The sequence below is a fragment of the Vigna umbellata genome, chromosome 10 (genome assembly GCF_029865625.1).
Source record: "Vigna umbellata cultivar VRB3 chromosome 10, Vumbellata_1.0, whole genome shotgun sequence".
Taxonomy (NCBI): Eukaryota; Viridiplantae; Streptophyta; class Magnoliopsida; order Fabales; family Fabaceae; genus Vigna; species Vigna umbellata.
The window spans coordinates 22,471,774-22,498,043 of record NC_142174.1 but is presented as its reverse complement, the minus strand read 5'-3'; the positions used below and the strand labels follow the sequence as shown (position 1 = coordinate 22,498,043).

Here is a 26,270-nt window from a genome sequence, read left to right as displayed (position 1 = left end):
TACTTTTCTCCTTTTTTATTAATTAATTATAATTTCCCAGTATTAAAATGTTACCTTTGTCTAGTGGCGGTGAATGGTGGTAGTGGCGAAGGTAATACAAGCTTCCAACGAGTGGGTCCACTGCAGCCGGCTTAAATGGGGAGGGTTCGTCAGCGTTTACACGTGTCAAACGTTGATTGGGATTTGGGAAAGCCAAGTTGTATTGGTTCTCGAAAACAGAGAATTGGTCAGCCGCCTCTATTAAAAAGAAAAACGATAATTCTATGGGCGGTTCCCTACTCTTGGATCTGACGGATGACATTGAGCACTATTGACGGCTTCGATCTCTTGATGTTCTCTCGATCATGGGGGTAGATTCCCCGAGGCAGAAATCGTAGGGCTTGGAGTGTTTGATCGAACTTTTGAGTAGTGGGCGTGTAAAATGAACGTATTATTATTAGCTAAAGCATAGATGGGGTTTGTCGTAAACAGAAGAGGTTAGTGCGACTTATTGGGAACTTTCTTGGCTTGGCAAATTGTTGATGGGTCTAATAATGAGATAATAAAGTTACAGCTATTAGTGGAGTCATTCTAAACGTGTTCTTTTACCGCAAGGACTTCGATCCTACTCCCACTGAACTAAAGCATTTTTGTTAAACTTCCTGAATTTGGAAAAGATGTGTCATCCCCTGCAAAGAGAAACAAAATAATCACGGTCAGAGAGACCCCCATTTTAATTGTTCTAACGTGAAATGTTTCCTGATGGAGAATGCCTAAGATTTTAAGGAAACTGTTTTGACTTTTCATTTTCAATTAATGTTTCTTAGACTGTAAGATTTTAGATCCATTTTACAAAAAGTTTAAGTAATAAATGATACCTTCAATTAGCCACACTGAACCATACATTCATCTCATTTAGTTAAAATGGACTGTTGTGTTTGTTCCCAAGTTTAAAAATGAAATGTAAAACTCAATATACAATATAAGAATCAGCAAAATGTGATGATGAGCAGTTTTATTACCAGGTCATTTAACTAATATTAAGACTCCGTTGACTCGGCTCAAAAAATAATTAAAAATACCAAAAATATTATTTTAAATATATTTATTTTTAAAAGGTAAGACAATATTTTAAAGTATTTTTATTTTCAAATTTTTGAGAAATAAGAGATAGAGATTTCCAAATCCCAATCCAATCCCCCAACAGGTGAAGGCCGTTAAGTGTCTTGTCACACCTTTTGATTTCCTTGTACATGTTTTACCCGTCTAATGTGTTATTAGTTAAAGTTTATTAGCGGGTTTTTAACTTTATTGCTTTAGACCGACTTCGGCATGCTTTTAGTCTCACGTGCGTGCTACCGTCACACGTTTAACGTGGAGAAATGCCTGTTCAACACGTTACTTTTTACTACTTCCGTGTTTCGCTTTTTTTTTTTTAATGTTCTTTTCTAATTACTGCCATCTACACGGAAATTATTCCTCCACGTATTATGCTATGCCCTACCACAACGTCCTCCTATGTCGACATTACATATCTTCTTTTTCAATTTTTTCCCCATAAAATAGATTAAAAACGTGATAAAAATTAACCCGGCGTTAATAAAAGCAACGGGGTTCTTAAAATATTTGAAACAATTTTAGTTGAGTAATTAGAAAGTGTTGTAATTAGGGATCATAATGCTGGAATGTGCATGCTTGACTAAAAGATTGGAATTATTAAAGGAAGGAAAATGTTGGGGAATATGTTTGATTGAGAGAAAATGATGATCGAAGGGATAACAAGGAGTTGAAAAGAAGAAAGTAAAGTGAGAGGAAGAAAGGTTTTGTTTTAGGTAATCCGGCATAGCCGAGGAGGTGATACATGTGTAGATTCTTTGATGGTCCAATTGTGACACGTGGGTGGTGCTTGTATTTTTTTAATTAGAGAAATTGTCTGTGAGAGTTGAAGACGATGGATTTAGAAGTTTGAGAAGGGTGGTGGTGCATGACCCGTGGCTTGACGTGTACGGGGCAAAAGTTTGATGATGAAGTTGTGGTTATGGGTGAAAGAGTGTGACACGCGGCAAAGAATCTTCCAGGTAATCAACACACAACCATCCAACGCATCGCTACCTACGTACTACTCTACGCTAGAACATTCTCCCACTTTTTAAAACAAAATTACATTTTACTACACTACCTATATTCTTTATGAAACATTTTAGTAGAATTAATTCGTCGAGATTTTTTAGTACAAGAATAAAGCTAAAAAGGTTTCTTTCTAATCAGCATGGGGGTTTTCATTCAACAGTTGGGTTTGATTTGACTGCGGGGGTAAAGGAACATTATTAACCCTAACACCGTTGCTTCTTTCTACAGGTTAACTCCTTGGGTGAATGTGAATGTGAAAAATGAAACAGTATTAGGTAAGAGGGGAGGCAACAAAACCATGTTACTGAGGCGAATCCTAACTATAAACGTCCCCGGAAGTAGGGGTTACATCACATTTTTCTTCCCACTAATTAAGTTAATACGAGACAAAGCTTACACAAAGGATTCCCCACATCAATAATAGAAAAAGGTATTATCTTGAATTAGGTGAGCCTCTTTAGTCTTTGCTAAAGTTTCTTCCGTGTGATTTAAGCCTTCATCCTTATTTCATTTCAACTCTCGTCACTGATGTTAACTGCTTTAGTCTTCTAAATTAAATCGCCTGTAAATCCAAAGTGGCTAAAAAGCACTGCCAATTCAACAAGCTTCAGTTTTTTTCATTTCTTTTTTTATGTATCACATCATCCTTGTTATTCATTATGAATTCCTCCTACAAACATAGATTCAACGGTTCAATTGGATTCAGTAAAATAAAGGGTAGTCTTTATCTTCCTTATCATGATTCGTTAATTTGCTCTTCAATCAATCGCCCCCGTTTTATAATTTTAGTATTTAAGGGAAAACAGGTGAACAGAAACTCACAGGTAGATTAAAAGTATATCCTCATCTATGAAGAAAGATTGTTTATAATAGGGTTACACATCAACATGCAGTCACCCTATAGTATACCTACATCACAAGTAAACGTATGTGCCAAATAATCAACTTGCTGTAGCTCAATATGGTTACGATTTATCATGGCAGACTTCAGACCAAAAGTTTAGTTCACTCTTTAAAAAAAGTAGTCGTTGAAGAGAAATACGATCTTTACCAATTCTTCTTGAATGAGTTAACTGATTACAAATACTCTTAATTCTTAGTATATTATTATATATGACAGGAAAAGGTAGTTAGTGACAGAAATATTCATTCATAATGCGCCACAAACTCTAAGCAAAAAGCATTTAAATTATTTATTTCACTTTATTGAGGCATCTTAAGTGGTTTATAGAGCCAATAGTGTGATGGAAGTGGTTTATGATGCAAGTTGTTTAAGTATTTTTTGCGGGATGCATGGTGGTGGCTGCCATGTAAGAGCACATTATTAGAGTGTGAAAGTGGTAGGTAGATATATGTGCATCTAACTCACCTCCTTCTACTTTTCCTAGTATAGATTATAGCTTCTTTCTTTTCATGACTGCCTCATAACCCGAATTTTTCTCCAAAAATGTTCCCCAACTTTACATAACTTACTTATTCACAACTCACTCTAAACTTAAACTCCGTTTTATTTTTCCTCCTTTCAACTGAAAAAGACTTTAAATTTATAGTCGGGGAATAGGAATTGTAATTTTCTACAGCATTGAATTGTCATCAAATGTAAACCTTTTGCTGAAAGAGAGAGTCATAAAACCCTGTTTTTCCGTAGCTTCAGGTGATGGTGGTCCCACTTAATGAAATTGCTTAACCCATGATGTCATTGATTTACTTACTCTTTGAATAGGACGATGATTTATAGCTAAAGCAAAAGAAGGCCTCTTTCATGGCCACCCCATCCACATCATACCAATTATCCATCTTTTATCTCCTATACATACATATATACATACACACACACACACACACACACACACACATATATATATATATATATATATATATATATATATATATATATATATATTCTGAAAATTGTTATCGTTATACTCGAGGATGCATGCATCGTGCACGTGGTTCATTTCTGGTGGACCTGTATGGCTGTTTACTACTCGCAATTAATTAAATGTTTAGTGATTCAGAACTTGGCAGTCACACAATGATCTGATCCATATAACAGAATCTAATTTTATTTAACATAATAAGAAAAGACGGAACTATAGGTTGAACAATGGTTACCTTTCACTGCCACAGCTTCTTAATTTGCGTTTGATTGAAAGGATTTAAAGGGAAAGAGGAGAGACAGATGATGACCTTGCCTCACTCCATTATTTGCTATTAGACAACTGATAGTAACCACGTTATTTTCTACTATTGGAACTATTCTATTTCTCATCGGTGTATATTTTTTTATGATGGGTGTAGATATATTATTTTAGTTTAATATATATATATATATATATATATATATATATATATATATATATATAAGATATTTGTATGTTTTTTAACTTAAAATCTTAAAATAAATAATTTTTAACTTTATTTTATATATCTAAGATTTTGACTCGTACTTAAATTATTTTTAACCATTTCTTTCTAAAATGTACGAATAAAACGTGACACACATAAATAATGTGTCCTAGTTTGGTGGTATCTGAAGCACAAATCAACTGAGAAAAGAAATATATCGTTGGCAGGTAATGCCTTTGAAGATCATTACATCTTCTGCTGTTGTGGTCGTTCAGAAGGAATACACACAATATCTGAACATCTTTCAATTAGTCATCCAAACATGTGTCTACATTGCAAGACACTCCTTCAGTTTGGCGTTAATATATGATACATTTACATATCTATCATGATTGGTTTTTCTAAAGAAAACGTTTGTTGGATAAAATTAAATCTTTTACAGTATATGTGGAATCATCTGTCTGTTGCAGCAGGATATATAAGTTTGTGGAAACTGCCTTCTGGGGCTGTGATAGAGTCACTTCTCCGTGGTATAATCAATTAAAAATTGGCACAAAGTCATATCCATTTATTCCTTTTGAAGTCGAAGGAAGTTAGGTCATGTCTTAAAGTCAACTCATTCATTGAATGTTTTTTTTAATTGACATGCAGCATTGATACTTTACTTATTCCTATGGCGCTGAGTTCCTGAATCAGAGTTCAAAATGGAGTTAATTAATGAAGTCAGGTCTATGCATCTTAGCGAAAACGTTAGGATTTACAAGTACACAACAGTTGGCCAAACTGGACTTGTAGATCACATGCTTTTAGACGGAAAACAAGTAATCATAGGCTTTCAAGTTTCCACATGAGAGGGTATCATCAGCGTTAAAAATTCTCCACCTTCATCTCTGTTCTTTCACATGGTTTCAGAACAAAATTAATTGGGGCGTAAAATTCAAGGTAGTTGTTGGGTTAGTGACGAAGAAAAATAAAACTAAGCAATGATGACAACCCACTCACTCCCATTTCTAGGTTTCAGAAAAATAATTCAAGCACCATTTCCTTTCACTCTCACTGTAATTAATTTTAGAGGCCACAGTGGAACTGTCTTATTTCCAACAAAATTTCACCTGGATCGATCACACCCCTTCATCAGGTTCATTGCAATTTTCTTTCATTCGCAATCTTTCCAATTAAATAGTAATGTGCGTTACGTTAAATGTTATTAGCATTGTCACTAACAATGGGATCCCCCATTGTCAAAATTGAGAATTTTTTTTTTAAATATCGTTTTACTAATTTGTTGAGATTCTAAAAATCTTATTACACTAATCTCCTCCAATTAAAAAAAAGGTATTTTTTTGTCATTCTGATGGAATTTTGTTCTAAAATTACAATAATAAAATAACTTTTTTAAAACAAAAATTGAACTTAAGTAAATTGTTAAGTGGACTCAACTTAAAAAAATGTGTCATTTTAACTGAAATAAAATTGTGTCAAATTAACTTTTACAAAAATAAATTAAAGTAATTATAACGTAAAACGACTTTAATACATTTTATAAAAAAAAAAAACTAAAATTGTTACAGCGTGATATTATTTTAACACATTTTTATAAAAAAAAAATAAAGTCATTATATCATCATATAAATTCATTATATTCTATAAAACACATAAGTTATATCAAATTGCAGAAAAAAATATTTTGTATGAAGGTCTTCTTAACTTAATATGATTTTATTTTAGTTAAAAACTTATTTTTATGAAAGTTATTCTTTATAAAGTTATGTCAACTTGTCCAAATTTAATTTTATTTCTTAAAGTTACTTCTTATGCATAACTATAAGGGAAAAAAACCAAGAATAGATGGGTTGTTAGCAATGGGTGGAAATTTGATTAATTTTAGCTAAGAAGTGGGAAATGAATACTACGAAGGTATGAATGCGTTAGTGTAGCAAGCGTGCAAGGCAGACAGAAACCATAAATGCGAAATATAGGACCACCTAGACTAGCCTTTTTGTTTGGGCACCAACACCCAACCACTCAAAAAGACACACGCTTCAATTCTGAAAAGGCCACTTCATGGAACTCTCCTTCCAATTTCCAATTATCCTCATACTCTAACGAATACTGAATCTCATCTGCATAGACTGGGTTTATAATCTAATGGATTGAAAAGAAATAGTTAAAGATTTTTGAAGACTGATTTAGCATTGTTAAAGAATTGAATTTGAAGTGATAGAATGAATAAGGCGTGTTTGGTGTTGCTTAGTTGCAATCCTTATAATTTGGAGTTTGTGTTGGTGGGACAGAGTTGTGATGTAAAGTTATCGACGTATCTATCTTGAGTGTATCGGATGAATGGGCAAACCATGACTTTGTCTGACACGCGCAGAATGGGTGGGAATTTTCATGCTTATATGTCACAAATCTCAAACACTCCCTCTCTTCTTTCATTGTTCTCTCCTTTTGCTCATTTCTTGCGTTTCGTCTGCCACTTCCAACATGGACTCAACAAACCATACAAACATAACATCTTCTTTACGGCTTTGTTCGTTTGAAGGTATTTCGCTGTTTAGGTGAAATACCGAAGACAGATTTCATATAGAATTGATGTTCGCTTGCGACGATTTGAACGGAGGAAAAAACGAAGATTTGCGAGATTTGCACATTATCACCATTCCGCTAATTTGAGAAGATTTGCGCTGATTTGGACAGAAAAGACTGCGTTGCCCTGTACTATTATCAAATTTCCAAGCACACCGTTCAGCCATGCTTAACATAAAAATGCACATTAATAACCGGTTACAGCAGAGTGTAACCGGTTACAGAAAAGAATGAATTTTGCTTGCACGCGAACGTGTATATATTTTTCAGTTTTTTTAATAATTATTTTAATATTATAATTTAAAAAGATATACATTTTAATAAAATTAGGTATATTATATTTTCTAATTTATTAAAAATAAGTTGATTATTTAATTTTTATAATTTTTAAACATTAATTTTATAAATTATTCATAATTTTTTTTATAAACATTTTTACAATTAAATATAACATTTTATATCACTTTTATAACTAGGGGCATTTTGGTAATCTTTAATTTCTATCAATTAAACTAATTTTTAAAATCTATCACATCAATCAAATCCTACATTAATTCTCACAAACTTTACTTCCAAATTCACTCTCAATTACTCACAAATCCACTCAAAAAAACAACTAAAAAATTACCCTCAAATCCACTCAAATTCATTCAAATCATCTCCCCCAAATCTACCCAAACGAACACAGTCTACAATTCATGACTTCACCCTTATTACAAGCAAAACCAAACATCCTATCATAGTTCTCAGAAGAATGATACTTCAAATTAAGTGAAAAAGTTTCTTAACTTATATTATAAATTACTGTTGTTACGATTGTTATTGTCATTATTATTCAAAACTCTGACATTATGTGTATGTATTTGTACGAAATCAATTTCAAGGATAAGACAGAGTAAAAGTATGCTATAAAACTATTCAATGATATCCTTAAAGTAAATCTGAGCTTTTACGAAACCAAAATTAAATGACAAAATCAAGTTGTTTAAAAAATAATATACATATATTTAATTCAATTAAAATTAAAGTGAATCATATTTATCATCTTTTATTTATTAATTTTTCTTAATTTAAATTAATTTAAACTTCTCCTAATTATACCCGATTCTAGACAAGTGTGTATACATTGGGTTTTAACCCACACCTGATACACTTCTAAGCCCGAATGAAATCCAGCCCATGATATGGGAAGAGCCAAAATAAATGAAGTGGCCCAATTTAGCACCCAATGTTGAAAGTTGTTACGTGAACTATATTGATGCGTTGCTCCCTGCATCACCACCTTTTACTCCCTCCACCTTCACATTACTGTTTTGTCCTTCAGTAAAATTTTATTTTAGGTTTAATATTTTTAAACTTTTACCCACTCCCTACACATTCTAGTAATGACCTACATATGCATGCAGTGGCAAGCACACAAGCTCTTCTTTCTTTTTAACATTCGACTTCTTCCTTTCATTTTTTGGTTGTGCTGTGAGAGTGTGGTGGAGTTTCATTAGGTGGTCTGTATAGTGGGAGGTTGCAAAGGTTGGTGGTGGTTGAAGGTGCAGTGGTGAAAGGGTGAAGGTGTAGTGCAAAGCTTCGTCTAGGTGTGTAATAAACCCTAAAATAAATATGTAAACGTTAACGGATGTGAGCATCCACCGTCAGCGAATTCAACATCCGTTTAGCGTAAAACAGATGTCGATATCTGTTTTACCTTAAACGGATGTTGACATCCGCTGAAGGATGCTCACATCTGCTTAACGTTTACCTCTTTATTTTAGGTTTTTTTTTATTAATTTATTCTTTTATATTAATTTTGGAGATATTTTAATAATGTAATTTATATGTTTTGATGTATTATTTTTTAATATATTTTTGATGTATTTTAATAATGTATTTTTGAAGATCTTGTTATTAGTTTATATTTATATTTTTGTATTTTGCACGTTATATATAATTAGTTTTTAAATTTAATGTTTTTGTATAATATATATTTTTTATATATGATTTTTGTATTCTTTAATTGTTTAATAATTTTATAATTATATAAAAAATTACTTATTAGTTTAATTATATGAAATATATAATTTAATTATATTAATATTTTTATATTTGTTTGATTAGTTATTAATTATGTTAATAAGACTCATTATAATTTTATATAGGTGATTATTGTTTAAAATGGATGAATATCTTCATATGGATTCTCAAATTGGTTCTGGTTTGATATCTGATTTCTCTTCATTCATTAGCGAAGTTGTAGAGGGAGATTTGACAAATAAATTTACCACAAATGAAATATTTCGTTCACGGGAGCATTTAATTAAATGGGTAAGAGGGATGACTTATGATTTTGGATTTGTTATGGTAATAGTAAGATTTGACATAGTTACTAGTGTACTGGAAAGAAAAACGTTCGTCATACTTGGATGTGAAAGAGGGGAGAAATATCAGAAATACAAAGCCGATGTGATGGCTAGTGTATACGACACTCGTAAATGTGAGTGTCCGTTTAGATTAAAGGGTAAACCATGTTCAAATGGGGACGAATGGGCGTTGAAGGTGATGTGTAGACATCACAACCATGAGTTGGCTGAAACTTTAGTTGGTCACCCTTATGCTGGCAGGTTAAATATGAGTGAGCAATCATTACTGGTTGATATGACAAAGAGTAAAGTTACACTTGCAAATATTTTATTAACCCTCGAACAAAATAATGATAGAAATGTCACAACGATTAAACAATTCTACAACGCAAGGCAAGCGTATAAATGATCATTGAGAGGGTCCAGAACTGAACTACAATAGCTTATGATGTTGTTGGACCGAGATAAGTACATTCATTGGAGTAGGTGTGCCGACGATTCAAAGGTCGTTACTGACTTGTTTTGGACACATCCTGATGCGGTGAAATTGTTAAACTCATTTAATGTTGTATTTTTTTGGATTCCACATATAAAACAAATAGATATAGACTTTTATTGTTTGAGATTGTGGGCATGACGTCTACAGGGTTAACCTTCTCAACCGCATTTGTTTTCTTGTCTACTGAAAGATAGAGTAATTTCACATGGGCTTTGGAAAAGCTGAAAGATTTATTTTTAACATTTGAGGGTGATCCTAAAGTCATTGTCACTGACCGAGACTTGGCTTTGAGGAATGCCATTGCAAATGTATTCACTGAGTCATATTAGATGTTATGTCGATTCCACATCCTTAAAAATGTTAAAGCTAAATGCAAAATGTTAGTTCATTCTACTGAGGTTTGGGATGTGTTGATGGATGCATGGGAAAATGTTATGGATTGTGTGATGAGAGCTTGTTTGTTGAGTATGTGAATGGTCTTCAATATGTGAGCAATTCATGGCCTTTGTTCTTTGAATATGTGAATCAGACTTGGATTATTCCGTACAGTACATACTTTGTAAAGTTCTGGACGAATAGAGTAATGCATTTAGGGAACACAACCACAAATAGGTATGTTGTAATGTTATTTTATTTATTTGTTTTGTAGATAAATATTTATTTGCACTTGTTGATGGTTTTTTTATTTATTTCAAGGTTGAGTCTGCTCATTGGAGCCTGAAGAAAGTTCTGGGCAATAGTATGAGTGATTTGTGTTCTTGTTGGGATAGTATTCATAACGTCATTATCCTACAACACAACAAGATTAAGGTGTCATTTGAAAGAAGTCTGTTGCTCACGAGTGACCCTTTCAAAGGATACAAATATAGAAAACTTATTGGGTGTGTCTCTCGATATGCATTGGATCTCATTGCTGAGGAATTGGAAAGAGTGCAGCAGATAGGATTGGACTCATCAAAGTGTGGATGTGTATTGAGACGTACATTTGGTGTCCCTTGTTCATGTGAATTAACATGGTATGATCCTAGTATGATCCCTGTGAGTGAATTTCATGTCATGTGGCGAAGATTGCATTTCTCAAATGTTGAATTAAATGAAACCGAGCCCTAGTTATCCATTAAAGATGAGTTGAAACAAGTAGAAGAACCATTCAATGAGGTTGACATTGGCGGTAAAGTCACCATCAAGCAGAAGTTACTTGACATTACTTGTCCTACATTGACATCAATGGTCCCTACATTACATAAAGCAAGACAAAGGGTGCACAAAAAAGTAAAGTTCAACGAAGAGAAAGGTCTACTACACGGGATCCATCATATTTTGAGCATGTGGACGCCTTTCATTCAACCATAGAATCTTCATCTGTGAGAAGTAAATTACAATCAAAGCCAAATGCAATGAAGAAAGTGAGAGTTCCAATCATAGACCAGTTTCATTCTACTACTCACCCCTTCATTATGGACGTTGTTGGTGTTGTGGCTGATGGTCACCGTAGATATAGATGCATTGTTGCGTCGTTGGGACTCGGAGAAGATTCATGGCCCGTTATCAGAAATGATTTGTACAAAGAACTCAGTGAATGCGTGATGAATATGCAAGCGTAGTAGGAAGCTATGATAGACTAGAAGAACTGAGGAACTCTTTGTTGGTGCAGTCTTAGTCCACACCACCTTCTGATATAACTCAACATCGCTTAATTTGTATAGGACATGTTCATGGATGTCATTTCGTGCAGGTAATTGTATTATTTTGTGATTTCATTTTAAAATTACTTATCACTCAATTAACTATTGTAATTTGTATAATGCAGGTTAAGGTACAAGAAGGTTGTCCTTTGTCCATGGTGAATATCATCTCCTCAACCCAATGTTATCTTGAGGCACGAACGTGCTCATCTATTTATACTAGTAGGATTAAAGCATTTGCACAATTGATGGGCGTAAAGACATCATATGTTGACTTAGGTGATTCGTGATATTTATATTATGTATGAAGATATGTAAAAATACACTATTACTTTTTGTTATTTAAGTACTTATTCATTTACTCTAAAGCATATCGTATGATCTCTATAAACAATAAAAGAACATGTAAATGAAAAAGAAAATGTTAATAAAAAGTGAAAGCGATATCAATATTCATGTAAATATTGAATCATCTATATAACCAATATAAAAGAACATGTAAATGAAAATGAAACTATGAAATACAAAGTCCTATCTAATAGACGTCGACCGTCTACCACACACATGCCTCTGTCCTCTCCTAGTCGGGGAATATTCGTCGATGCCCTCATTAGCAATCTGAAGCAGGTCCACCGACACCTGATGTGCAATAGTACCCTCGGTCACATGATGACACGGTATCAAGGACTGTAACATTCTCGCCATTCGCCTAAATCTAGCCTGCATTATAATTATATCAAACAATTAAATAAACAAGGTGAAGAAAATTTAATAACATAAGCAATGAAAAATAACATATTAGGGTGCTAAATGGTGAAGGTGAAGACGGTCTACGATGGGGTCGTGCCTCCTGTGGAACATCGGGGCACTGTTTAGGCGCAAGAGCCGGACGCGCGTCATCTACAGCAGCAATAATATAAGAATTTGAAACCCTCCTAAACCACTGAATGTACCCATCGACACAGTCATAAGGGGATGTTGCATGTCTGACATTACTCATAACGTGACCTCTTAAGTGAAACCAAGCATGATCAATGGCCACTATATTTGCATCTGGAATCGCAATGGGTGATCGTGGAATGTCCTGCTAAAACCCAAATTGCCTTAGCACACGCTCAGGAAAATAACGACAAAGGGTGTCACCAATCCGAATCCATCCAAAATACATACAGATGCTGAAGAATGGCTGAATGCCCCAATGCCCCTTATACGGATGCATACAACTCCACTGTATGTCAGCGCATCCAACTATGACCAAACCTCTGCGATAGTGGAACTCTGCCTAGGGTCTACCACCTAATGGCAGCGATGTGGTCTCATTGATAACGGTTGAGAAACCGTTATTTTTATACTTAATTTTGATATTAAAAACACCCTTTTTTACTTAGAAGCTTGCTTGAACTCATGTTTTTGCTTTAGTTTTGTGAATAAGAGACTTGAAGTTATACTTGATGATTTCATAACTGAATTCCCTTGATTTTGTAGGCTAATTGAATGATTTGAAAGAAGAGTTAAAGTACCAAATAGTTGTAATGCAGAAAAGTCAACCATAATGCAGAAAAGTCAACCAGTGTGCAGAAAAGTCAACCACTGTAGAAAAGTTAACCAGTGTAGTGGGGCTGAGCGCCAGTTGGGGCTGAGTGCCAGTTTTGAGTGCCGCAGCTACCGCTGAGCGCCGACGACGTGGGCTTTGGACCTGTTTTCTGTTATTTTTCTGGTTTATTTAAGGACTTGCACGTCCTAGGGAATGTATCTTTTGATGGCTTGAGCACATAAACAAACTTTCCACCCCTTGGAGGTAGATTTGGAGATGGTGATGACTCTCCCATTCTCTTTCTAGGGTTTTTCTATCTCTTCCATTCTTTCATTCCATTCTTCATCTAATTCTTTCATAACGATGGAGAACTAATCTCATTTGTTATTGAGGAAGATGTAACCTCTAAACTCTCTTATATTTGAATTGATTCTTATTATTGATATATGCTTCTTTCATTAATTGTTAGGGATATTCTTCTTTGCTCAAATGCTTGTGATGTTTTATTCATGTATGGCATAAATATTATGATTTGTCTAAGTATCAAGAGATTTCGGACTCCTAGGGTTGGACGGTTTAGGGATGTGACAACTCTCCTCTTCTCTCCCTAGGTTTGTTATTGAGAGATATCTTACAAATCAAGATCTGGGGAATTCTTCCAAAAGCAATATTAACTAGACATAGGGATAGGAGGGTTGGTTGCCTTTAAGCTTTTGTGCGAATGTAATGCATAATTAATAGCTAGGGAGACAAGACATTGTAAACTAGTAATTAAGGATATGCTTTCTTCACCGAGACATCAAGTTTAAAGTAAATTAGAAAGTGACATTAACATTAATGAAGAAGATAAATTTATATATGCATGAGAGTAGACTAGGTGAAATCTAAACCCCAACAACATATTCATCTCATATTATCAACTTCATCCATTCATTCCCGTGTTTAACCTCAATTCATCAAATTGAATTCATTTTTATTTTATTGCATTTGCATCCAAAAACTCCAAAATTTGTTCTTTAGAGTCTTAATTAGTTGAGTAATCACATAACTGTTTAGTGTCGTGAGTCTCTTCGGAAACGATACTTGGTCTTACCATTTATTATTACTTGATACAATTTGGTACACTTGTCGAGATCTTAACAAGTTTTTGACTCCGTTTTCGGGGATTAAAAATTTCTTTATCAAGTTTTTGGCGCCGTTGTTGGGGACTCATGGTATAACTATTCTATTTGTGTGATTCTTAACCGATTAGACTCTTTATCTTTCTATTTTTTTTATCTTTTTTTTTATCTTTCTATCTTTTTATCTTTTTCTCTTTTATCTTTTTCTCTTTTTATCTTTTTCTCTTTTTTATCTTTTTAGTTTTTTTATCTTTTTATTTTTTTTCTTTTTATTTGTTTATCTTTTTATTTTTTTTTATATTTTCATCTTTTTATCTTTTTATCTTTTTACCTTTTTATTTTTTATTTTTTATTTTTTTTATCCTTTTATCTTTTTATCCTTTTATCTTTTTATCTTTTTATCTTTTTATCTTTTTATCTTTCCATCTCTTCATTTTTTTTTAATTTTTTATCTTTTTACTTTTCTATCTTTCTATCTTTCTATCTTTTTATCTTTTTATATTTCTATCTCTTCATCTTTTTATCTTTTTAATCTTTTATCTATTTGTGCTAATTGAGTGCTCTAGTGTAGTGTTCTTTAGTGTCTGCAGGATAAAATTCAAAAATTTGTACTAGGAGCAGAAGATCATCAAGAGAAGAAGGTTGAAGAAGGTCGTAGGGCGCGCCTGGGCGCCCCACTAAGGGCGCTGAGCGCCATCCTTCAAGTGTCATGTTCACCAAGTTCTGTGCATGAAGTGGTTAAAAATATCAAAGAGAATGGAGTTATTGAGATTGAGGCTCCTTATTCAATTAGGGTAAAGATGGTGAAGAAGAAGATGTTGTAGATAAGTTGGTGTGATGAAAGAAAAAGGAACACCAACATCATAGATGCATATTGTGCTTAATGGTGTCAGACTCGTGACGTTAAACAAGCGCTTATTGGGAGACAACCCAATTTCTGACTTTTTCGTTTGGATTTGAATTTGCTTTCCAGGAATTATAGCATCTACTGGTGGATGTTGGACAACATCTACTGATGGATGCTAGGAGGACTCAGATGACAACATCTACTGATGGATGTTGTTATGATAAGGATGATGATTGATAACATCTACTGATGGATGCTATGCTACTAGACATCTACTGATGGATGCTGGTGGATCAGAATTTTTATGTTTTTGCTTTATTTTATTTGAATTTTGTTTTATTTTTATTTTCTTATGTACTTGGTTTAATGAGTTGTGTGCAATGGTTTGGTATGATGTGATAAACTGTTGTTTGTGATGAGTAATATTCTTGTGTTTGCTCTATTGTTCTATGATGCATGTTGAGATAATGATTGTTTAGTTTTTAAGCACAAATGGTGGTTGCTCATAATTATTTGAAACAGATGCATGATTTCAATTGGGTTTAATGTCTCAATAGGTCCCTATTTTTGTTCAGAATTTGAAATAGGTCCCTTTATTTTTTGGCGTCTCAATTGGGTCCTTATTTTTGTTAATTTGATGCAAATAAATCCTTTCCGTCAATTTCATCAAACGGCGTTAATGAATGTGTGACGTGGCCTTACACGTGTCAATACTATCCTCAGGCCACGTCACACATTCATTAACACCGTTTGATGAAATTGACGGAAAGGATTTATTTGCATCAAATTAACAAAAATAAGGACCCAATTGAGACGCCAAAAAATAAAGGGACCTATTTCAAATTCTGAACAAAAATAGGGACCTATTGAGACATTAAACCTTTCAATTGTGATTAATATGCTGGGCAGGATGTTTATCAAATTGTGGAACTTGAGTTAACCTGTGAGAGATTAGGCTCGAGAGTTTTTGCCTAATTTTCTATGATTGAACCACTTGTTTTCTTGTTACAAATGATCAAGGCCATGTTTTTCTTCTCCCTTAGAGCCAATGTTTATAGGTGAACCCAATAAAGATCAATGTTTTCTCTAACCTTTGCACCTTTAGCCTAAATTTGAAAAGTGGAAAAAACCCTTTTTGAAATCCTTACCTTGAGTTAAGTACAATATGTTTTGTGGTAATGGAGAATGGTTCAAGTTTGGGGTGGTGAGAAACCGGAAAGAACTTTATCAAAGAGCATTGAGCAAAAGCAAAAAGAAAAAGAAAAAGAAAAGAGAAGAAAAGAAAGAAAAGAAATGGTTGAGCTTAATGAAAGGAAAGTTGGGAATAAGTTGAAGATTTGGTTTCTCACATAAAAGGAGAAAGAAAGATTATTGTTAATATGAATAAATGAATTGTGCACTCTCTTAACTCAAGGATTTTGTTTCTAGAAAAAACCAATTTTCTTCTTAGCCCGGCCTCAATACAAGCCTTGAAAAGTCCTTGTGATGATAACTTGCTTGTGAGTGTGTTTGATATGTGGTTAAATGAAAGGCAAAGTTGATTCATGTGACATTATGATGGTAGAGTGTAAGAGTGACACCTCACTATACACCTTTGAGCTCGAGTGAAACACTTTTGAGTGCTTGAGTGAAACATTGTCTTTGGTGAGGAATTGTTCCATGCACTATATGATAACATTCTTGCTTGGTTGGTTGATTATTCATGAGGTTTGCATCTATTGTGTATGTCTTGATTATGTGAGCACCATAATTGAAGCTTGATTGGCAAAAGCATCATTATATATTGATTAATCTTTCTGTGATGAGCATTCATGAGTGATTTACTTGTCCTAAGAGAAAAATGCTTTTTGGTGTGCTAGACCATTGTAGTTTGACTATGTTATTTAAGCCAGGTTTTGTTTTGCTTGAGGACAGGCAAAGTTTCAAGTTTGGGGTTGCGATAACGGTTGAAAAACCGTTATTTTTATACTTAATTTTGATATTAAAAACACCTTTTTTGACTTAGAAGCGCTTGCTTGAACTCATGTTTTTGCTTTAGTTTTGTGAATAAGAGACTTGAGGTTATACTTGTTGATTTTATCACTGAATTCCCTTGATTTTGTAGGCTAATTGAATGATTTGAAAGAAGATTTAAAGTACCAAATAGTTGGAATGCAAAAAAGTAAACCAAAATGCAGAAAAGTCAACCACTGCAAAAAAGTCAACCAATACAGTGGGGCTGAGCGCCAGTTGGGGCTGAGCGCCAGTTTTGAGTGTCGAAGCTACCGCTGAGCGCCGACGACGTGGGCTTGGACCTGTTTTCTGTTGTTTTTCTGGTCTATTTAAGGACTTGCACGTCCTAGGGAATATATCTTTTGATGGCTTGAGCATAGAAACACACTTTTCACCCCTTGGGGGTGGATTTGGAGATGGTGATGGCATAAATCTTATGATTTGTCTAAGTATAAGGAGATTTCGTACTCCTAAGGTTGGACGATTTGGGGATGTGACAGCTCTCCTCTTCTCTCTCCCTAGATTGTTATTGAGAGATATCTTACAAATAATGATATGGGGAACTCTCGCAAAAGCAATATTTACCTAGACATAGGGATAGGAGGTTTGGTTGCCTTTAAGCTTCTGTGTGAATGTAGTGCATAATTAATTGCTAGGGAGACAAGACATTGTAAACTAGTAATTAAGGATAGGCTTTCTTCACCGAGACATCGGGTTTAAAGTAAATTAGAAAGTGCCATTAACATTAATGAAGAAGATGAATTCATATATGCATGAGAGTAGACTAGGTGAAATCTAAACCCCAACAACATATTCATCTCATATTATCAACTTCATCCATTCATTCCTGTGTTTAGCCTCAATTGATCAAATTGCATTCATGTTTATTTTATTACATTTGCATCCAAACACCCCAAAATTTGTTCTTTAGAGTCTTAATTAGTTGAGTAATCACATAATTGTTTAGTGTCGTGAGTTTCTTGGGAAACGATACTTGGTTTTACCATTTATTATTACTTGATACGATTCGGTACAGTTGCGGAGGTCTTAACAAGTTTTTGACTCCATTTTCGGGGATTAAAAATTTGTTTATCACTCATCGTAAGAAGTCAGCAACCGCCTATTTCCCATGCTCGGGAAATGCTCGTATATCAAACTCTAAAAAAATAATTATTCAATTAAATTTCATCCATCTTCGAACATGGAAATAAGTACATGAAATAAATGTGAAAGTTATAAGTGTACCTGAAACAGAGTCAAATATCAGGCCATCTGCTTCGTCGAGGCGAGACTCGCATCCCCGAGCTGCTCGTACAAATGGGCGAGTGCAGCAACGCCCTAGGCAGATCTGCCACACGCGTGTACGTCTCTAAATAATAGTAAGTAAGACACACGTATAGAAGTGGCGCTCTTATTTGCAAAAGTCGTGATCCTACTAGATGCAACAAATATGCTCTGGCAGCATAGTCCCAATGTTGCGACTGACACCTCTGAACATATATCTCTCTAAGCCAGCTGAGTATGACTTTCGAACAACATGCCTCCTCCATCTCAGCACTAGTTGTGCCACCATCAACGCCCAACAACTCCATAAGGGCTGTACGAGCCTCCTCAAACTCGAACTCCTCCAAATCACACATTTGTCCCATCACGGGCAGGTGAAGTAATGTCGAGACGTCACTAAGAGTAACAAACATCTCCCCTATAGGGTGATGAAAACTACTGGTCTCGAAACACAACCTCTCTATGAATCCGAGGAGTAAGCCCTTATCGACGTAATCATAACAAATCTCTATGAGAGGCATCAAACTGGAATTCAACACCCTCGTGGCACGGTCCTAACTTATTTACTTTTTTCCCGTGGGAGATCAACATCAGCATGTCCCCTTGATCTTACACATCAATATTTAATAAAATTACTATTAAAAAAAACAATAATTAAAATTTTATTTTTCCACTCACCTGGTCCTGTGAAATAGCATAAGCTACATGCTGAACATAGTGCGTTAGCAATGAACCATCACGTGGACCTCCAGCAAATCCACCGACATCCTCTTGTATCTCAGGAACATTCGCATGCTCCTCCTCCTCATCATCTTTGTTAGGGGCCTTAAATGCCTCCTCTTGACCATGAGTCTCGTAAGCCTTATATGCCTGCTCCTCAAAGGCTCGCTCCTCAGCTATAGGGTCATCCTCAATAGGAGCTGCACGACTTCTACGAGCGTAAGCGGTAGGTCATTTCCGAGCTTCGCCCTGCGCTGAACTCTCTCCTTGAGAACTCTCACCTCGAGAACTAAAAGATGCACCGCGTGTTCTTGCCATTTCTGACAAAAATTTAATTGTTTCATTTCAAAAATTAAAAAAATTATTGTTTTAAATATCATTAATAAAATATAAAAAAAATACAATTCAAAATAAATTAAGCTAATAATAATTAATTTATTAACAACAAAAAAAAATTAAATCAAATAAACAATTATGCTAATTAATTAAAAGGGTTAAATATGTTTTTAGTCCCTAAACTATTGGTCGTTTTTGGTTTTCGTCCCTCTTTCAAAATAAGGTACAATTTGGTCCTCATTCTTTTCGAAACTTTGGTTTTAGTCCTCGAAAACTAACACCGTTAAAAATGTGCTGACGTGGCTAACGGTAGACTGACTAACGATTTTTTTTTTCAAGTGTTTCTCGCTTTTTCTCCCCTTCTCTCTCTTCCTTCCATCTTCCACCCAACTTCATCCCTGGTTACATCTTTTTGAGTCTGCATATCAATACCGTTTCCACCAATATTTTTCTGGAAGATGGAAAATTTATGCTTCCACTTCCCAATGCAGGACTCGATCCTTCATTTGTAAGCTCCAGATTCTTCTCATCAATCATCCGGGTGTTGTTCATTTCTACTAAAGCCCTTGCTAGATGCAACTTTATTTTTTCCTCCGCTTCCCCCATTAGAAAATTTAAGAAAATACGCATGACGTGGTGTACTAGATCTATACATCTCAATTTCCCTACATAAAACTCAAACTTCTACTTCGAATATTTCATGGTACTTGTTTCCTTCGAACCCAAATAGTTGCTTCAAAGGGATTTCGCATTATTCAAGATAACCTTCCATTAATAAATCCTTATGACTGTAATATTCTATTACCACCCGTCCTACTAACACAATACTCCTAGTGTCTCTGTTAATCTTAATACTACACTGAACCCCGATATTAAGAGTGTTATATTGGAATTTTTAGCAGATGGATTCTCTATCTATGGAATGAGAGCTTAGAAAAATTATCCTTTCGGAATCTTCATGCTGCACTTAATTTGACAATTGATTAAAGGTGTTAATGTCATCTCCTTCTCTTCTTTCAAAATGGGGAAGGAAGTTGAATAGTGGGGAGGGAAGACGTATAAAGAGCTCCATGTTATGACAAGTACTTAAACAACCTTTTACTACAATGCCAATGATGCAGTAAAGCATTGATATGTAGACTCAAAAAGATGTAACCAGGGATGAAGTTGGGTGGAAGATGGAAGGAAGAGAGAGAAGGGGAGAAAAAGCGAGAAACACTTGAAAAAAAAAAATCGTGTGTCAGTCTACCGTTAGCCACGTCAGCACATTTTTAACGGTGTTAGTTTTCGAGAACTAAAACCAAAGTTTCGAAAAGAAAGAGGACCAAATTGTACCTTATTTTGAAAGAGAGACGAAAACCAGAAACGACCAATAGTTTAGGGACTAAAAACATATTTAACCCTAATTAAAAAATATTTAAATACATTTCGATATAATTATTATTAAATTAATTATTAATTACAAATACAAATTTACTATAAATAAATTAAATACAAATAAAAATTTACTAACATTAACTAGAATTCAATTAATAATATTTATTTCAACAAATAAAAATAATTTAAATATATAAAAAAATTACGTAACTAATTTAAATTTAATAAATTCATTTAAAAACTATAAATAGAAAAATTTATAAAATATTAAATGAATAATCTAAAACGTTAAAAAAAATCTAAAAAGATATCAAATAACTCTATATATTATAAGTATATTATTGTTTAATAACAATTAAGAATAATATATCAAATATATATTCGAATTATAAATTAAAAAAAAAGTAAAATATTAAAGAAAAAAAATACAACACTAGGAAAGACCGAAATAGATGTGGGATATCCGATTGGCCTTCAACGGATATCCCACATCCGTCAACGGAAGTCGAATATCCGTTGAAGGCCAAACGGATATCCCACATCCGTTTTGACCTTTCGCGAGTTCTGTTTAGGCCAGAAACAATCGAACATTCGGCGCACGGCGAAACAGCGACAACAGCACAACAGTTCAGTGACAAACAACACAGATTCAAAGATTCAAAGCACATAAACAATAATAAACCCTAAATTAAACTGCCTAACATAAAATAAAACTACAAAAATGGTGAGCGGAGAACCAACTTGGACAATCTGAAGACGACAACAAAGAAACTGGATCCACGCTCCTCTACACTAGAGATCAACAACAATGGAAGCTTTGAAACCAAAAGGAAAATGAGGAAGAAACAAATCAAGGATAAAGAAATGGAGAAGGGCAAGTGAAACAAAGAAGAGAGATTCGTGAGATTGGGGGTGCAGGGAAAGTGAAACAAAAATGGAAAGAGAGATTGGGGTGCAGCTGCGGAGAGTAAAGTAGGAGAACCAGGGTTTCAAATAAATTAAAATATGGTAAAAGTAAAAAAAATTAACCTAAGGATAGAATTGGAATTAAAGAAAATTGGGAAGGTGTAGGAATCATACTATGGTGATGGAGGGAGCAACGCCCACTATACTACTAGCCACACTATGACCAAATATTGGTAGTTGGCCTCATAACACCTCACACCACACTTTATTAAGAAAGTTTTTGATATTGTCTTAAAAAATACTTTAATTTTAATTCAGTTTTACAAAAATGAACACCTTATTTACATATTATAATTTGATTATATATGTAATTGAGGGAGATTTGAGGGAGCTCTTGGTTCATTGTTATTTTAAAATTCTTTATTGCAGGTATATATCAAAATTGCCCAGGCTAAGATGATGTTGTTAGATTTATTGATATACAGATTTTGACCTATTAGAAAATTTATAGGCTAAAAGAAAGTCTTCTCAATCAATCAAATCTTGGCTTTTTTGTATATTTAATTAAGTATCTTTCTTACTGTGCTGTAGAACTAATAGTGGTAGTTGGTAATAGTATTATTTGGAAGCGTGGAAGCTGTTAAGACCTCGACAAGTGTATCGAATCGTATCAAGTAATAATAAATGGTAAGACCAAGTATAGTTTCCCAAAAGACTCATGACATTAAACAGTCATGTAATTACTTAACTAATTAAGACCTTGAAGAAATATTTAGGGTTTTTAAATGTAAAAAAAAAAAGTAAATATGAATACAATTTTTGATCAATTGAAGAGAAATGCAAAAGTGAATGATGATGTTGATATTATGAGATGAAGATGTTGTTGGGGTTTAGATTTCACCTAATCACTTTTATGCATATAAGAATTCTTCTTCTTTATTAATTGTCAATGTCACTTTCTAAATTAATTAGAACCCGATGTCTCGGCGAAAGAAGCGTATCCTTAATTACTAGACCACAATGTCTTGCATCCCTAATAATTAATTTTGCATTATGAACGGAAGCTTAAGACAACCAAGCGTTTTATCACTATGTCTAGGCAATAGTTCCCTTGGGAGAAATTCCCCAGTTCTAGGTTTCTGGGTATTTGTCAATAACAAAGAAAACCAAAAATCATGCCATGAATGAGTTAAACATAACAAGCATAGAGAAAAGTAGAATAACCCTAACAATTAATGAAAGAAGCATATATAAATCAGAATCAATTCAAATACATGAGAGTTTAGAGGTTACATCTTCCCCAACAACAAATGAATTTAGTTCCCCCTTGTGATGGAGAAACTAGATGTACAATGGAATGAGAATGAAAGATAAACCCTAAAAACCGAAAAGGAGAGCTTCTGCATCCAATTCTGCCTCCAGAGAGCTGAAAGAATATGAATTTGCATCCCTTCTTGATGTGATCATAAATGGGGCAACAATGAAGAGTTTTCAAAGTGACAACAAGCATAAAAAGAGTAGAATAGATTTCATAGGCTTGTATTTGCCTCTTTGTTTCTTTTCGTTAGTTCTAGTTGAATAAACGCTTATAAACCTTTCTTTTCGTTTAAGCACAAGCAATGTGGGACTTTCCATGGCTTGGTCTTAAAAGAAAAGAAGAGAAAGAAGGCGTCTTAGCTTGTAGCGCAAGGTAGCATAGCTAGCTTTTATGTTTTGAACTATAGGAGAACTAGTTGCCTTATAAACCCTTTGGAGTGGAGAGAATTGAGCAATGTGGGACTCAAAAGTCCCTAGAGGAACTGCAGCAGCTGCTGGACAGCCTCCACACTCATATGTCCCACATCTCCTAGATCTTGCATCCTAGCTCACTCCAAAGGTTATATAAGAAGGCTTAGGGGTCTCCTTTTTTGGTACCTTACCTTGAATCAATTGAATTTTGAGTTGATTTGCACTTTTGCAATCTTCTTTGAGATAGTATTCTGTCTCCAAAGTCCCTATTTTGGGCAGACCTTATCTTGCTCAAGCAAGTGGCGGTCCTCCTTTGATGCTTATCTTGGAGCTTCCTTCAAGTGGCGCATCTTCAAATCATAAGTTTCCTCTTCCTTAATCTCTTCCAATTTTTAATTTCTTTCCCATTCTCTTAAATGTCATTTAGTATATTCTCTCTAGGTATGCACTTCCCCATCACTTCTGTCAAAAAGAATTTGCGTCCCTTCTGTCAAAAGATACCCCCTCTAGGACGTGCAAGTCTTTATATGCGGCCTTCTGTAGCCTTCTCTTCTGATGCTCTTTCTGTCCTTTATGGGTTCTAACTTCTTGATATTAAGGCACCTAGGGCATGAGTATAAGGCACCTAGGGCAAGCTAGGAAGAAGAAAAGCAAGTCACGCAAGTACTGTTCAGCGGAAATTTCCGCTGAGCGGTATCACTGCAGACTTGGGTTGGTCTATTCACCCTTAGCTGGATTAGGCCCATTTAGGTATTTTTATACCCTAGGGTGCGGTTTTGGTTCTATTTTCAGATCTTACTCTTCTCACACACCCTCAAACAATTTTCTAAGTGTTCTCTCCATTTTTCCTCTTCCCCCTTTACAAAAGCCTCTTTTCCACTCACTTTCTCACTAGGTTTCCATCTAAGTTTGGGGTTTGGTGAGAGCATTGCTATTAGGGGCTGAATTCTTCACATTCATAGAGCATTCTTCACTATTATGCTTGCCGGTTTTGCTGCATAGGTTGCACTAAAGGGTTTTTTATTGCTCTCAGCGATGAGAGGAATGATTTTAGGGTGTTGTTTCTGGTTTACTAATGCTTAATGATGTGTCTTGTGGTTTTGTTAATTGAGTTTGATGTAGGGATGACCTCCTCATCGGGCAAGAGATTCAAGACTACAATATTCAAAAGGAAGGAGAAGGAACCAAATCAACCCTATTCCAGCAAGTTCCTTTCTTGTAAGCAGGAGCAACACTTCCTCATTGTCCAAGATAGCATGGCAAGAGGAGCAGGCACAGGCCAATAGAGCTGAAGCTCTAGCTATGGAGGAAGATGATGAGGATGATGATTTTGAAGATGCTGAAGGAGAGAAGGAAGACTCTGATGATAGCATGAGATGATGAGGAACTGAGATAGCATCTACTGATGGATGCTATCAGCACTAAAGCAGGATTTTTCTTATCTTCTGTTTTATATTATTGAATTTATTTGCTTCTGTTTTTAGTATAGGATTTGATGTACTTGGCTTAAAACTTTATCTGTGTGCAATGGTTTGTTGATGCTATGATGTTTGTGATGAGTATTGCTTCATGATCTTGATTATATTGATTGATGTTAAGATGATGCATGATGCTGATACACAGGTGGTTGCTCAAAATATTTTGAAACAGATGCATGATGGCTTGTGATTGTGATTATGATACTGAGCATGATGTTTATCTAAATGTTGCAATTTGATTTATCTTGTGTGAGGATTGAACTCCAAAGTTTTTGTGAGTGAGTGCTATTACTTTGAAAGCATGAATGACTTTGCTCAGGTTTTCTATGATTGACTCACTTGCTTGTATGTGTCATATGATCAAGGCCATTTATTGTTAACCCTTTTTAGCCAAAATGCATGAATTTAGCCTATTAAAAGAGAGCACTATGTGTTCTATCCTTTGAACCTTTAGCCTTGAACATGATTTGAAAACCCTTTGTGAAAATCTTTACCTTGAGTTGAGTTGAGAATATTTTGTGGTATTGATAAAGGTTCAAGTTTAGGGTTGTTGGGAAGTCTAGAAAGGGAAAATAACAAGCATTGAGCTAAGAGCTAAGCACGTGAAAAGCAAAAGAAAGAGGAAAGAAAAGAAAGAAAAGAAAAGCTCAATGCAAGGGAAAGTTGGGAATAAGTAAGAATGGTTGTGTTTAAATGATGAAAGTATGAATGACTTTCTTAACTCAAGGATTTTGTGATCCAGAAAAACCAATTTTTCTTCTTAGCCCAGCCATATTACAAGCCATAGAAAAGCCCTTGTGATGATAATTGCTTGTGAGTATATTTAATTATGGTTAAATGAAAGGCAAAGTTAATTCATGTGACATTGTGATAGTGGAGTGAATGAGTAACCTCTTATACACTTGTGTGTTTGAGTGAAACACTTTATCTGGTGAAGAAAGATTCCATGATTACATCTTTGCTTGGTTAATTGATCATTCATGAGCATAGCATCTGTTGAATATTCTGTGATTATCTGATCACCGCAATGAGCTTAATTGAATCAAGGCATGTATTCATCTTGACTGATATTCTTTATGATAAGCTGATTTGAGCAATTACTTCTCTTAAAAGAAAAGGTTTTGAAATGTGTCGAATCATTGCATTGATTGGTTGAAAGCTAAGTTACATCTTGTTTGCTTGAGGACAAGCAAAGTTCTAAGTTTGGGGTTGTGATAACGGTTGAAAAATCGTTATTTTTATAGTTAATTTCGATAATCAATCAACCATTTTATAGTTATTTTTATAGTTGCTTTAACTCATGTTTTTGCTTTAGTTTTGTGAATAAGAGAGTTGAAGGTGAATTTAATGGTTTTGTGCTAGATT

General features: G+C 34.4%; 1 protein-coding gene across 1 annotated transcript; it reads left to right on the top strand.

Annotated features, from left to right (window-relative positions):
• Window positions 1–9,213: 9,213 nt before the first annotated feature.
• On the top strand, window positions 9,214–11,007 carry LOC148192190 (uncharacterized). The gene is made up of 2 exons (XM_088100043.1): window positions 9,214–9,687; window positions 10,594–11,007. Exons 1-2 carry the CDS (start codon window positions 9,214–9,216, stop codon window positions 11,005–11,007), a joined length of 888 nt encoding a protein of 295 aa, XP_087956169.1.
• Window positions 11,008–26,270: the final 15,263 nt, after the last annotated feature.